Raw genomic sequence first — 14,541 nt, 5'->3', positions numbered from 1 at the left:
ATGTACTCCTATTCAGAGATGTGGCTAGAAAGCCTGGGCCCCCTGGCACCTTGGCCTCCGGGCCCAGTAATAATGTTAAACTAAATAAGAATACCCATTTTTAATGACTAAGAACGAACAAGCGACATATTTATTTTTCTTCAGTACAGTATCTCAGTAATATAGAGGCAGTTTTTTAATGCAACAACTGCAACAATGTTTAGCATTTTATTTTAAACTACATTCCTCTACTTGGGAACCATCCGACCGAACGACTTCGAACTCGCATCATCGTGGACCCGAGGGAGTGCCGTGCCCGGTGTCAAGTCGGTCGTATAGTCTAGTTTTATTTTAAATGTAATAGCTGTTACAGCTAAGCACTAGTTTGGGTCCTGGGGCAAACGTCTAATTTGTCTTTTGGGTCTTGAGCTAAAACGTTTGGCAACCACTGCCCTAACACACCCTACACACACCCTACAGTTCCCTGTCCAGTACTCAGCTGTGGCCACTTCACTATTCACTATTCAGCTTGCTGCCTATACAACAGGACTCGTTCCCCTCTATCTCGCCCAGTTTGAAAGACATTAGGTGTGTTCTGTTTTGGCTCGCCAGCCATCTGTTCCTAGAGTTTTATGTGTCTGCAGGATCCCGTCCAAGATCTTCCCAGATTTGCTCTTGTGCCAGCCTAGTGTTTTATAGACCTTGTTGCCTATTTTTTTAATTTTTTTTTGCCTTCTCCCTTGGACTCCTTTACCCTTACAATAAACAGACTTTGAACTGTTCAGCCTCTGGTCCTCTGTGTTTGGGTCCTTCGTTTTTGATGAATTGAATACATAGGACACATGGGATACATAGGATACATGGAAACAAGCCCTCAGGGCTTTCTGTGTTATCCTTTTAGCATCATTGTATAATCGTAACGCTGTGCTTTTTGCAAACTGTCAAAGTGATGATTCAAAAACACCCCCTTGAAATTGCATTAACGAATCCTAAATTATGCAACTCAATTCTCAATCATTACAGTACTAATGGCCTAGCAGCTTTGTAACAACCAAACAGGCAATTACAATGTGCCTGTCCCAATCACTTAGAAACACACAGCTGTCTATCCCTTCGGGTTATGTGTACAATGTCCCTTGTAAACACAGCTCATTGTTTTTACAGGTGACAAGCTGTAAAATGCGACACGGTGCACTTTTAAAGTACTCCACAATCCCCTACATTTTGGACACAAAAAACTAGGAGGTAAAGGTACAGTATGTATTGTATCCTGGTATTTGGCGTGTCCCATGGGGCCCCTGAATCATTCAGCCCCCCCCCCCTCCTATTGGACGAGTGCATTCACTACGCATGTCTGACTTTAACATTGTGGTGTGTAAATACGCCCTGCAATTTTATACTGCAATGCATATGCTTATATTGACCTTTACTGTAATCAGTCACATCATATCACTTACTATATTTTCTTACTGCAGTGAAACCTGAGCACTGCGCCTGTTTGGTTTTGCACGCTTGAATCTTATAGAATAGTCATTTTATTCACTTCACTATCTAGCTACCATTGTGTTGCCTTGTTGATTGACTGATTGAATACTTTAATCGGCACGTAGCCACGCTACGAGCTTGTATATCTGCTATTTTTGAATGGCCAAAGAAATCTTAAAAAGACACAGATGCGTTCCCTGTCTTAATGGGTTAATTTCCCCCCCAAACTAAATTTAACTAATTAGACTAATTTATATCCTCTCGTGTGTTTTCCATCCCTTGGTCCTTCCATACCTCTGGACAGTGCGTGTGTCTGCCTGAATGTCTCTCTCCTCCACTCCTTCTCTCTTCGATGCCTTTGCAGACTCCAGGTTGGCCTGCAGGAGGCGCCCTTCCTTCAGCACACCCCTGATGTCATCCTGAAATAACATGACCAAGTTAAAGCACAATTGACTCTTTGGTAGAGGTTTGGTCCAGGACCTTGTCCTTGCCATGATGTAAATCCAGTGGTGGAAAGTAACTAAGTACATGTACTCAAGTAGCCTACTGTACTTTTTTTCCCCCCATACAATTTTGAGGTATTTTTAATTTACTGGAGTATTTCCAATTTTCTATACTTTTACTTCTACTCCACTATACAGTACATCTCAGAGACAAATATTATACTTTTACTCCACTACAATTATTTGAAAACTTTAGTTACTAAATTAGTTACTTTTTGATTATTATTATTACAAAACTAACTACTTAAGCCCTATTTAAACTTTGGCTATTTGACAATAGACGATCTACAAGCTCACAACGTGTCGCATTATACATAATGAAAACTTACGTACGCTAAGTATAGTTTGATGCCAATACTTCTGTACTTTTACTCTTTCATTTTGATTACCGGACTTTTACTTGTAACAAAGTATTTCTACACTAAGAAATGTGAGTACTTTTTCCACCACTGTGTAAATCCAAATATTGTCTTGATATCTTCAATAGTTGCTCCATAGATTACAATTAATAATCCAATAGTCTCCCCATTGACTTACATTGCACGGTGAAACAACGCCAACCAAGCTGATTCTGCCAATGTATAAAAAAAACTCAGCATTACTTGGGAATAAAAATGTCAAATTTGTGTTGCTTTTATTGTTGATTTTACACTGCATTTGTTAATCGCATCTTTTTGTCTCACAACTCTCCTTACAAAAGGTTTATTAAACGTTTTAATTCTACCGAAACGTTGTTCAATAAACCTTTTGTATGGAGCATTAAAACAAGAGTTGCAAGCCTTCATTTTTAAACTCAATTACTGCACTTTGCAGTTCAGCTCAGCACCAAGAGATAGGGGGACATGTGTAAAATTGATCATTACACCTTTACCAATCACAGTCACAGAGAGAGAGAGAGAGAGAGAGAGAGAGAGAGAGAGAGAGAGAGAGAGAGAGAGAGAGAGAGAGAGAGAACCTTCATCTGCCTGTAGCGATGAGTGTGTGAGTGTAACAGGAACTCAATGGCGTTGGCATCATCTGGGAGCTCGGTGTCAGTCAACTCTGAACCAAAGCCCTGCAGAAGCTGAGCAATCTCCTTCACTGTCACTGCAAAGGTCTCTATGGCCTGTAGAGAGAGAGAGAGAGAGAGAGACACACACACACACACACACACACACACACACACACACACACACACACACACACACACACACACACACACACACACACACACACACACACACACACACACAGACACACACACACACACACACACACACACACACACACACACACACACAATATAATCAGAATCAGAACGTGCTGATGTTACGCATTCCTCACCCTCCATAGCGTGCCCATAAACAGAAAACACAACAACGAAAAAAATGTCATAATTTGTGATGTTTAGCACGATGATGATCAGTAAGTAGATTATCCGTGTCCAAAGGCATGAAGACTCCTGAACGGTTGTGATTCTGAATTGATAGAGCGGGCACTAAACAGCATCCTCTACCAACGCAGCTAAGCAGCATGCAGTCATAATATAACGTTTCATATGTACCCTATCACTGATCTATATCCAGTGGTGGAAAGTAAGTACATTTACTTAAGTACTGTACTTTAGTACAATTTCTAGGTATTTATATACTTTTACTTCTACTCCACTACATCTCGGATCCGAATATTGTACTTTTACTCCACTACAATTATTTGAAAACTTTAGTTACTAGTTACTTTGTAGATTTGGATTATTATTACAAAACATACATTAACCACTTCAGCCCTATATACATTTCGGCCATTTGAAAATAGCCGATCTACAAGCCCAGTGCTATTTTCAAAAGATTTTGTTACTTTCTACTTTTGGTACTTTAAGTACATTTTGATACCAAAAGTTTTGTACTTTTACTCAAGTACATTTTGAATCACGGACTTTCACTTCTAACAGAGTATTTCTACATTGCAGTATTGATACTTTTACTTAAGTAAAAAATACTGATCTGTATCCTATCCTTCTTTGTATTTGTACGATTCTCAACTGTGTGAATAACACCAGAGTTGTGTACCGTGCGGAGGACGACCCAGTCACTCTGGCAGTACTCCACCGTCCCCGTGAATTCCGCGGCCAGGTGGTTCTCATCGATGTAGCGGAGCAGGTCCCCCACCGAGCTCAGCATCACCACCTGGTACAACAACAACAAACACAAGGCAGCTACTGTAACACAAGTAACTGTAGTCCAAAGGATCGGCACGCTCGACTCACAATTGTTTTTATTGATGCCAGCTGCAGATTCTTTAACAATAACATCTGCACTCTTGAAAAAAAAATAAGTTTCAAAGTTTCAAAAACAGTTTGAAAGCAATTCCTCACTCAGTCCTTTAGGGAATTGAGTCTGGGGAGTGACTCCAAAATGTCTCTCTGTAACAGTAAATAACAGTCCCTGTCCCCTCCTCTTTCCAAACCACTCACCATCTCAGTGCCTTGCAATCTCAGCCTATAAACCTCATGTCCTGTGCTGTGGGATGGCTCTATTAGGCAGCCCATTTTCGCAAAATTACTCAAATGTATTTATGGGGATGTTTTTTTCCATACTTTAAGTGTTGTTTTGGGTGCAGTAGCTACATTGATGATATATTCTTGTGTTTTCTCTGGTACTTTTGACATGCTGAACTAGCGGCGTATATGATCTAGGCTACCCTCTATCTGCTGGCCTGCAGAGAATCTGTGTCTTTTCCTTGATGTTACTGTACACACAGACGTGTGATTACAGAGAGTAGATCATATCCATTCCATTTACATACTTTTGTTTGCCAATATTTCTCTGGGAACCAGTGGAACTGGTCGCATCGGCCCATAATTGAGAGAAGTGATCATATCGTGTCTGACTACTCTAAGCCGGAATAAGAGCATCAGCTAGATGAGTAAACCGTAAATGATTGTATACTCTAATAGACTTTCAGCTGGAATATGATGCACACATTGATAAACATGCACATTTGCTTAGATGTTTCCTTATGCACTGTTAACATAAATACAAAGCCAAGTCATCGCTCACTGTGAATGGGCCTGTCACAATTATTACATAATCGTCTAATCGCAATTATTTCAGATAATCGCAACTATTTAGCATAAATATTAATACAAAATTATATTAAAAATGTAAAAAAGCGGAAATAGCAGATCTACAAGCTTACAATGTGTCAATTCATGACGCGTTGTACTGTCAGCTATTTCCTTTTTTTTATATTGACATATTTAATAAAATGATTAAATATGTCAATAATTTCTTTGTTATTTAAGTTATTTGTCATATCTGCCCTGTGCAATTTGATTACCAAGCCTAAAAGGCAAACAGAAATTGTATTTGTATTCATATGTTCCAATGTTCCAATGCCAAACACACAATTAAATGGTTAATCGCAATTATTTAAGAGACAATTAATCGTCAACTTAAATTCGTAATCGTGACAGGCCTAGCTGTGAACTTTTCCTCTAACTTTACTCTCTCTTTCCTCTTCCCCCCAGCCGCCCTTTTGGTCCCTCTCTCCTGTTGTGAGTGTTCCTCTCTCACCGGCATCTTTAACAGGAAGTCATCCTGGCTGAAGCGGAAGCCCAGGTCAGTGCTGGAGGTGGGGCTAGGGGTGGCGCTCATTAGACCTGTGGGGCGGAGCACCAGGACCAGGTGCAGGTTACCTGGAAAAGAGGTCTGGAAGAGAGACAATAATAAGAGGCGGAAAGGAAAGGAAAGGAAAGGAAAGGAAAGGAAAGTGGTTCTGGGGTAAAACTATTATTCAAAACCTGTACAAACAAACATACTATAAATAAATAAGAAAAAGAGGTTGCGCATCAGCAATGAGTTTTCTCAGTGGAGTGCTAGACCCAAAATCCAGTATACATATCAAAAGTAGGAATTTAAAAAATCCCAAAAAGGTAGCACATCCAAAATTTCAAAGCAATGGAGGACAAAGCACTCACATTTCCACTTTTTGTATTGGCACACACCAATAAACGAACGCTTACGCGTTTCGGCTATGAGCCTTGCTCTGATGAAGGCTTTTGAGGATTTTTTTTATTCCTACTTTTGATAAACATACTATAAACTTTTTCTTTTTCTTATTACAATGGCAGGACAACGCCAAGCAAGGATAGAAGAGGACGAGAGGGGTCAATCAGTTGATGGCATTCCAAAGTTGTCTACATACAGCAGGAGACATTCCAGTATTCTTGCAATTTCTTTAAAAAAGAAAAAACTTTTAAAACTTTTTTAAGACAGTAAGAAGAGGGAGATATTAATGGAATACCTATTCCATGACTATCTCCCTCTTCCTAGGTAGAAGGCAGGATTCAGTGTAGATTTACAGGCTATAGCTACCACCACATGAGGTGGTCTTAACCATTTCCCTTTCACCAGACACAACTGGAGTCTAATCTACCTCCAAATCCCTGAATGCTGCCGAATTAGCAGGTTGCCGTGTCGATATTATTTAGCGGAGCTCTACCTTGCTTTACGTAGAAGTCTGAGAGTCAGCTTTCCTGACACTCTCTGCTTCCTTTATCTCCTCTCTCTATCAATCTGCCACTCTATGCCTATTCTCTTGTTTTTCTTGTCTTCCCAGTCCCCACTTCCCCTGCCTGACCCTATAACTTTTATCTATACAAAGTAATCTGACAGAACTGATTCTCAAGCTTGAAAATATGTTATTTGTGAGCGATTAACTATAATTCAGGCTTTAATTATCTGTTCTATTCTATCCTTCCTACTGTAATAGGCCTATGCATTTCTATCTTCTCTGTCTGTCTGTCTGTTGATCTATATGAGTAGTATAACCCAGCCAAGAAGGTGTCAAAAGTGGTGAACTTAATCATGTCACATACCCATCCTTTTCTCTCTCTCTCTCTCTCTCTCTCTCTCTCCTCTCTTTATTACCCCACCCCTCCCCATCTGTCTATCACTCGTCCATCAAAACTCCCAATAACTCCACTGTCATCATCCCATTGCTCCATCCTTCCTCGCCTCCCCATCACTCACCCCTGCCTCCCACCTTCAGCCAGTGTAAATCCATGAGTGAGTCTGTGTGAGTGTGAGTGAGTACAAGGCATGTGGTTAGTTAGAGGATTTTGCAATGATTAGTGTCAGGACAATCGACAACTTTTATACTGCAGTGCTTAAGAGTAGCACAAAGCCCAGATATACTGCATCAGGACAGTTCGAAGAGGGGCAAGTGGGTTTAGATTTTTGGGATAGTTAAAGATGCCCCCCCCCATCCACCTCCAAACTTTGAGATGTGTGAATTTGGCTTCTAGAAACACGGTCAGTTTGTATACTTGTACTTGTACTTGTACTTTTCTTTTGCCATGAGAAAAATAATTATGTGTTGTTGCTGTTGTTGTAACTGTTTTTTTTTTTTACTGTTGTTGAGACCGAAGACAAATTTCCACATGTGGACAATAAATGAAACTAACTAACATACCTGCTTGCTGCGTTGTGCGGGGCACATACTGTATTCATTATTTATGAGATGTAGCCTCCGAATGACACAGAAGGATACATTTAGCTTTTAGACACTATACTGCAATGGCAAAGCTCCTATGCTAGTACTCTTGTGCACCTGCAGTAGTTGCTGACCAAACACAAGAAACACACATACACACAAACACACACACACGTTTGTCATTGGCCTGTCCTGGAGCCTATAGTAGCTACACTACCACATCTAATAGTCTGATCACACATTCATCCACATATACCAAAAGGTGAATATTAAAATATTAGTTTGCAATGCATGCATATAACCCTATGCCGCAGTACAAGATAGTTTCTCTGCCCTAATCTCTCTGCCCCCCTCTCTCTCTCTCTCTCTCTCCATCTCTCTCTCTCTGCTGCAGTATCCTCCTCGCCGCCCCGGTTAGAAACCTCCCACTTCCCCGACACAGGAGCTTCTTACCGCGGCCCGACGGAGACGGGGGAACCCCCGCAGCGGGTTGGACGACTCCGCCATGGCAAGGCTCTTCTCCCGGTGGTCCGGTGGGTTTGTTATAAAGTAGTCTGCGGTGGGACTATGACCGGCGGAGGAGGAGCGAGGAGGAGCAGCCAAGCAGCAGCGGCGGCAGCGGCAGCAGCATTGAGCACAGCGCTATAATCTACTGCAGTGAGCCGGGCGGTGCGGGCAGGGCAGGCAGTGCAGGGAGCGGAGCTGGATCTGCTGTGCTGTGTAGTGTAGGCTACCTCCTCTCTCCTCTCTCCTCTCCTCTGTACAGGAGGAGGACGACGAGGGTCACCTGACGTCAGCTCCAAAATAAAGTTGTCTCAGCCACGCACGCTACTATTTGCGCCCCTTGCCTTGGATGAATTCCATGAATTGAGTAGCCTACGTGAGGACCCCATTTGAAACAAGCCAATTAATGCGGCTTTTCTGGGCTTTTCAATTCTATTCAGATGACCTTGTATTGTAAACTGTACTTCCATGTGCTTTTTCTCTGCAAACTTCTAAATAAAGTATTCAATAAATCAATCGCAATGCTTTGGCTGACAAGATTGATTAATACATTTATATGTTGCATTTTAAACTCTCTCTTCGTTTGTTTTAACATGTTAACATTTTACCATATCCTCCTGGGACAGTAGATTGAGTAAACTTCTTTCGGTTGCTTCTTTTCTCCCTCGTAGACATTGTAGCAAGCAACAGGACATTTTGCAAAATAAAGAAAGAAAAGATAGAAACATAAAATAACGAAAAGAAATACATTTTGTACATAATATAATTCAAGATATTGTCAAAAAGTATATGTCAAATATCAATAAAATATTAAAAAAAACATTTATGTGGAATATTGTGAAAAATATAAAGTTTGTATTGAAAGTTACTTTCTTTTTCTTATGAAAATAACTTTTTCAAAACAGAGTTTACAGAATATAGTTACTTAAGAGTTATAGGTCTTTCATCATGAACTTGAATATGAACTTGAATAATTATGAACTGCATGCATTAATAGCAGATATAATGCATTTCACCAACAGTTTTATTTCTAATGTTGGGGGAGTCTTATCATCACTGACCGTGACTATAGCTGACCTGTCATTACTTTGTATGTCATTCACCTGGCTTTCCCATAGACATAGAGCTATGTAGGTTATAATAGTATAGGCTACTTCCTCATACAGTTTGCCTGTAATTGGCCTCCCAAATTAGTGGAGGGGCCTATTTTATACATATTATACAATTATGTTATTACAAGGCTTGGTTGAATGCTAGATTCTTGGTCAATCGCTGAATTCAGCAGTGTGTTATTTCTGAATAATGACTGATGAGCTCTATAACAGACCTCTGTCTAATCAAAGACTCAGAGCACCTGCTCATATAGTCATATTAACCTGCGTGGCTTAATTTTATGCTGTATCCAACATGACAGCAATCTGGGAACCCATCGCCAAATAAAAAGGAAAAACAGCACCCTCAGCTGTTTTTTACTCTTTACTTGGCTCTGGGGGGAGCTCCATGGAGCACCTGTGCGCAAGGAAACCGGGGTTTTTGGTCTGCCCTCAGCGCTCCACTTCCGGTGGTGCGCGTATATTTTCATTCCCACAAACAATATTTCTACACGGAACACTAACACCACTTCTCCCAGATAACATGGATCGTTTCGGTTATAAGCCCACTTGTTTCTATGATGAAAGAGCAAGTTAAAATGTGAATATCTTTCCGTGGTTTTGTCTGCTCCGAGGACGCTATTGTTAAATGAGTGTCGGTTTGTTTTCAGTGGGAAGCGAGACTGCGAGAGCACAGACAGTAAATCCCGCCCACTACATTTGATTGGGTAAAGCGCGGCCTGCTTCCTGATCTGAAGGCACACCCACTTGTAGGCCAGTGCGTACACGACGTTATGACGAACCCCCCCCGACAGATTCAAGCGGAGAGCAGAATCTGTTCTTGAGAGATTAACATGACAGCGATGTAAACACACGCACCATGTCATACACGAAATAGATGATGCAATAACCGAAAATTGATTCTATTTGATCAACACTTCCTTGTTTTCCCCGTGTTGCGCTGGGCGCAACACGGGGAAACACTAATAGACATGTCATACAGATGAAGAAACAGAACGGAAAAGACCAATATGGACACTGTTACAAAAAAAGAAAGAATCAGCAAAAACATATTACAACAATAAGTCAGGGGAACCAAAACGTAAACCTCTAGGGAAAATATTATTATATTATATTAGGCAGACCATATGGAAAGTATTTGGTTGTTAAGAGAAGCGATTTTAGAACCTTCTTAAATTGGTGAGAAGACAACTTCCATAGATGTAATGGCAAAGAATTCCATATTTTTGACCCTCTGAAGCCTATATTAAACTGGGTTTGAGAGGTACGGGCCTTTGGGGGTCTGAGGTTATTTGAGCTACGTGTTGGGTAATTATGAACCTGAAAATTATACTCAAATATATGATGAAAAAAGGAGGGAAGGGTTCTCCCCAATGAGCCATAAACAAATAAGCCAATTTGAAGATGGTTCACTTGATAAATACTGAGGACACCTAATCGGATAAATAAAGGCTGAGATGAATGTCTTGGGTGTGCACAACTTATTGTTCTTACAGCTCGTCTCTGAACCTTGGCTTGGGAGTGTGCCATTCCTCTCATATTTCACTGAGGTTCAGCAGAGCCACATGGAGAAAATCCTCAGCAAAATGAAACCTTGCACGTGTGCCCTGGAGCCCATTCCCACTGCTCTGCTGAAATCACACATTCCCATCCTCAGTCCTCTCATTACACAAACTGTCAACCTCTCCCTTCAAACTGGTCATGTCCCAACTGCTCTCAAGGTTGCTGTCATCCGTCCCCTTCTCAAGAAGCCCACCCTGGACCCGGAGGTTCTAGCCAATTACAGGCCTATTTCCAACCTGGCCTTCCTGTCCAAGGTGTTAGAGAAGGTGGTTGCCTCTCAGCTCCAAGACCATCTCAACCACAACAACCTTTTTGAGACAGTTCAGTCAGGCTTTCGTACAGCCCACAGTACTGAAACAGCTCTGCTGAGGGTGACAAATGACCTGCTGATGACAGCCGATGACGGATCACCATCACTCCTCATCCTCCTTGACCTAACCGCTGCATTCGATACGGTGGATCACTCTATCCTCCTGGAGCGTCTACATACCACCATTGGACTGTCAGACTCAGCACTCAAGTGGTTTCAGTCCTACCTTTCTGATAGGACTGAATATGTCTCACTAGGAGGGTGCAAGTCCAAACTGCTCCCCGTCACCTGTGGTGTCCCGCAGGGGTCAGTTCTCGGCCCCCTCCTCTTCATAATTTACATGTTACCCCTCGGCAGTGTCATCAGCAGACATGGAATGTCTTTCCATTGTTATGCTGATGACACACAGTTGTACATTAAAACTGCCCCCACCCCCTCTGCAGCTATTTCATGTCTCACTACCTGTCTGGAGGAGATAAAGGCATGGACAAGCAACAATTTTCTTCAGTTAAACAGCAACAAAACTGAAGCTCTCCTTGTTGGCACACCACACCAGGTCCAGTCATGCCCCATATCTCATCTCACCTTCGACAGTCAGGTCATCCCCTTCTCCTCCTCAGTCACAAATTTAGGTGTTAAATTCGACCCTCACCTGACTTTCAATGATCATGTAAAATATCTGTGCAGAACTGCATTCTATCATCTCAAAAACATCGCCAAACTCCGCCCCCTTCTAACCCTGTCAGATGCAGAGAAACTTGTCCATGCCTTTATCTCCTCTAGACTGGACTACTGCAACGCACTCTTCATTGGGATTCCTGGCAAAAGTATTCAGAAGCTGCAATACATCCAAAACAGCGCTGCCAGGGTCCTAATGAGAGTGCGTAAGCATGATCATATAACACCGGTCCTATTTTCACTGCACTGGCTCCCCGTTTCAGCTAGGATCGACTACAAGGTCCTGCTGATCACCCACAACTGCATAAATGGACATGCCCCTCCCTACCTACAGAAATTAATTAGGCCCCCACAAAATTCCACCCGCACCCTCAGATCTACGAGCAGATTCCTCCTCGATGTCCCTGGTACAAACCTACGTACTATGGGTGACCGGGCCTTCTGCTCGGCAGCGCCGCGCCTGTGGAACAGCCTACCTATTGACTTGAGAGCACCACAGACCCTGGACTCTTTTAAAATAGGCCTGAAAACGTTTTTGTTTCAGAGGGCATTTTCGTGTTGAATTGTTGTTTAGTCTGTTTTTAAATCCTGCTTTTAACTTTATATGATTGATGATGTTTTTACCATGTGGCACTCTGAGATTCCTTGTGAATGAAAAGTGCATTACAAATAAATTTTATTATTATTATTATTATTATTATTATATGGGCTCCAGTTTGGTCTGATGAGTAATAGCCCAGACTATATTACAATAATTAATATACGGATAAATCATGGAATAAGTGGCTACCTCAGAACTGATCAAATGACGGATTTTACGTAGGATACCGATAATCTTCGCTATTTTTGTGGATATAGCCATATGTGATTTCCAGGATAATGATTCATCAAGCATAATGCCAAGGAATCGTGTGGAACACACATTAGTTATAGGGATGTTATCGATATCTATTTTAGATGATTTGTTGAAAATATGTGGTTTAAGACCAAAACATATGAAGGTTTTTTTTTTAATGTTGAGTGATAATTTATTGGACCGAAACCAAATGGACAGCTTACCAAGTTCTTCATTTATAACCTTTATAATGGTGTCAGGATCTTTATGAGAGTAGAGGACACTTGTGTCATCTGCAAATAAAATCTTAGACAGTTTATCCGAGACATTTGAAAGGTCATTAATATATAACAAAAACAACAAAGGCCCAATAATTGATCCTTGGGGGACTCCGCATTGCATATGAAGAAGAGGTGAGTTTGTTCCATTGTAGGATACAAACTGCTGCCTGTCTTTAAGAACCAGAGAAGTGCATTGTTTTTTACTCCAATATGAGACAGTTTCTGAAGAAGAATATGGTGATTGACCGTATCAAAAGCCTTAGATAAATCCAAAAAGATATCTATAGTGTTTTCATTTCTATCTCTAGCTTTATATATTTCATTTACTAGGTGTATAAGTGCCATATATGTTGAATGCTTCTTTCTGAACCCGTACTGGTGTGTATATATAATGTTGTACTTATTAAGATGTTCAATTAATCTCTCTCTTTTTCGAGTATTTTTGATGTAGCAGGCAAAATGGAAATAGGTCTATAATGATTGAAAATAGCCGGGTCGTCATCTTTATGAATAGGGATAATCTTGGCTATTTTTTGTTCAGAAGGTACCATTCCCTGCTCCAATGAAAGATTGAAAATGTGAGTTAGAGGTTGTACAATGTACTCATAAATGGTTTTCAGTAATGTACAGTCAATATTATATACAGTATAATTATATTATTTTCAGTAATATACAGTCATAACATGGAGAAGAATCTTTCAGACCAATTAATGTCTTCCGAACCTCATCCTCTGATACCGTTGAGAAATTAATATTTTCAAGGATAGGAGCATTCATAAATTGAAGGGGATTGTGGTTGCTGGGAGGAATCTTGGAGGCCAGATTAGGGTAGACTTCTGAAAAAAAGGTATTAAAATGATTGGCAAAGGGGCACGGTGGCACCTGCAGTAACTTCTTTGTCTCTTCTGGGCAGCCAATCACGGTCCTGCATTCACTGCTTGTGGTCCTTAATTCTCTGCTGGATTTATTGTTTCACTGACCAGTTAAATCTTTCCCCCAACTCCCGGACCCGCCCCCGTCATTCACTGCTTGAGCAGCGGCAAATCTCGGTCCTGGATTTATTGTTTCACTGACCAGTTAAATCTTTCCCCCAACTCCCAGACCCCATTCCTAGATGAGGAAGAAGGAGGAGCATGATGAAACAGCACAGAAAGGATTAAATAAAAATAAAGATTGATTTGATTGATTTTTACACTTTGTCAGCTTGTTCTTTTGTCATTCCATGGTACATCATGATCTAGTAATTGTATTCGTTTTTTTTACATAACCTGCAGTCCATTTGGAAATTAGTTGGCTGTTCATTGCAAGAGGAAGTTACAATCTTTTCTATTTTGATTAGCTTACTGCCTTCAAAGTACCCAGGCTGTGCTCCAGTATTTTATTTATTGTGGGTTATCTATTTGAGAACAGCGAAACCGATCATGTATGACTCGAGTTTATAGCCCTGAAACATGACTGTCATATCGTGACCGTCATGGATGAGCTTCAACTTGGTATTTAAACGTTCTCCCTTTTTGGTCCGTACATCTACATGAAAGTTCATATTCCAAATATAAAGTGCTACGGATTTTACAATTATGTACGTTTCCTCAGAAGTACCCGAATATTCTGAATTGTTAAATAAAAAGCATTTTAATCCGATTGGTGGCCATTTTCCCCGTATTTTCTTCATATGCTTTCAACTACATGACCCTATTGGCTGGGAGGTGTATTGCACTCTGGTACATTATAACTCTATGAGAAAATGATCGGTGGCTTTTTATTGAACAATACGGAAAATACGGGTACTTATTGAGGGCCCGTACATAATTGTAAC

General features: G+C 40.9%; 2 protein-coding genes across 2 annotated transcripts in view; both read right to left on the bottom strand.

Moving 5' to 3' along the window:
• LOC308091085 (proto-oncogene DBL-like) overlaps positions 1 to 8,012 on the bottom strand; it is a gene marked incomplete at its 3' end in the record, with an annotated part of 39,205 nt that extends 31,193 nt beyond the window's left edge. Inside the window, exons 1-5 of the mRNA XM_080436422.1 lie at positions 7,896 to 8,012; positions 5,522 to 5,656; positions 4,016 to 4,132; positions 2,923 to 3,072; positions 1,759 to 1,883 (exon numbers count right to left, since the gene is read on the bottom strand). Of these exons, the coding sequence (XP_080292548.1) occupies positions 1,759 to 1,883; positions 2,923 to 3,072; positions 4,016 to 4,132; positions 5,522 to 5,656; positions 7,896 to 7,949 (581 nt within the window). The 5' untranslated portion in view covers positions 7,950 to 8,012. The remainder of the gene's footprint in view (positions 1 to 1,758; positions 1,884 to 2,922; positions 3,073 to 4,015; positions 4,133 to 5,521; positions 5,657 to 7,895) is intronic.
• rabep1 (rabaptin, RAB GTPase binding effector protein 1) overlaps positions 1 to 14,541 on the bottom strand; it is a 332,504-nt gene that overhangs the window by 92,561 nt on the left and 225,402 nt on the right. The window lies entirely within an intron of this gene.

The sequence above is a fragment of the Gymnoscopelus braueri genome, assembly GCF_963280865.1.
Source record: "Gymnoscopelus braueri genome assembly, chromosome: 8".
Taxonomy (NCBI): Eukaryota; Metazoa; Chordata; class Actinopteri; order Myctophiformes; family Myctophidae; genus Gymnoscopelus; species Gymnoscopelus braueri.
The sequence above is the reverse complement of the archived record's forward strand: the minus strand, read 5'-3'. Positions and strand labels throughout refer to the sequence as shown.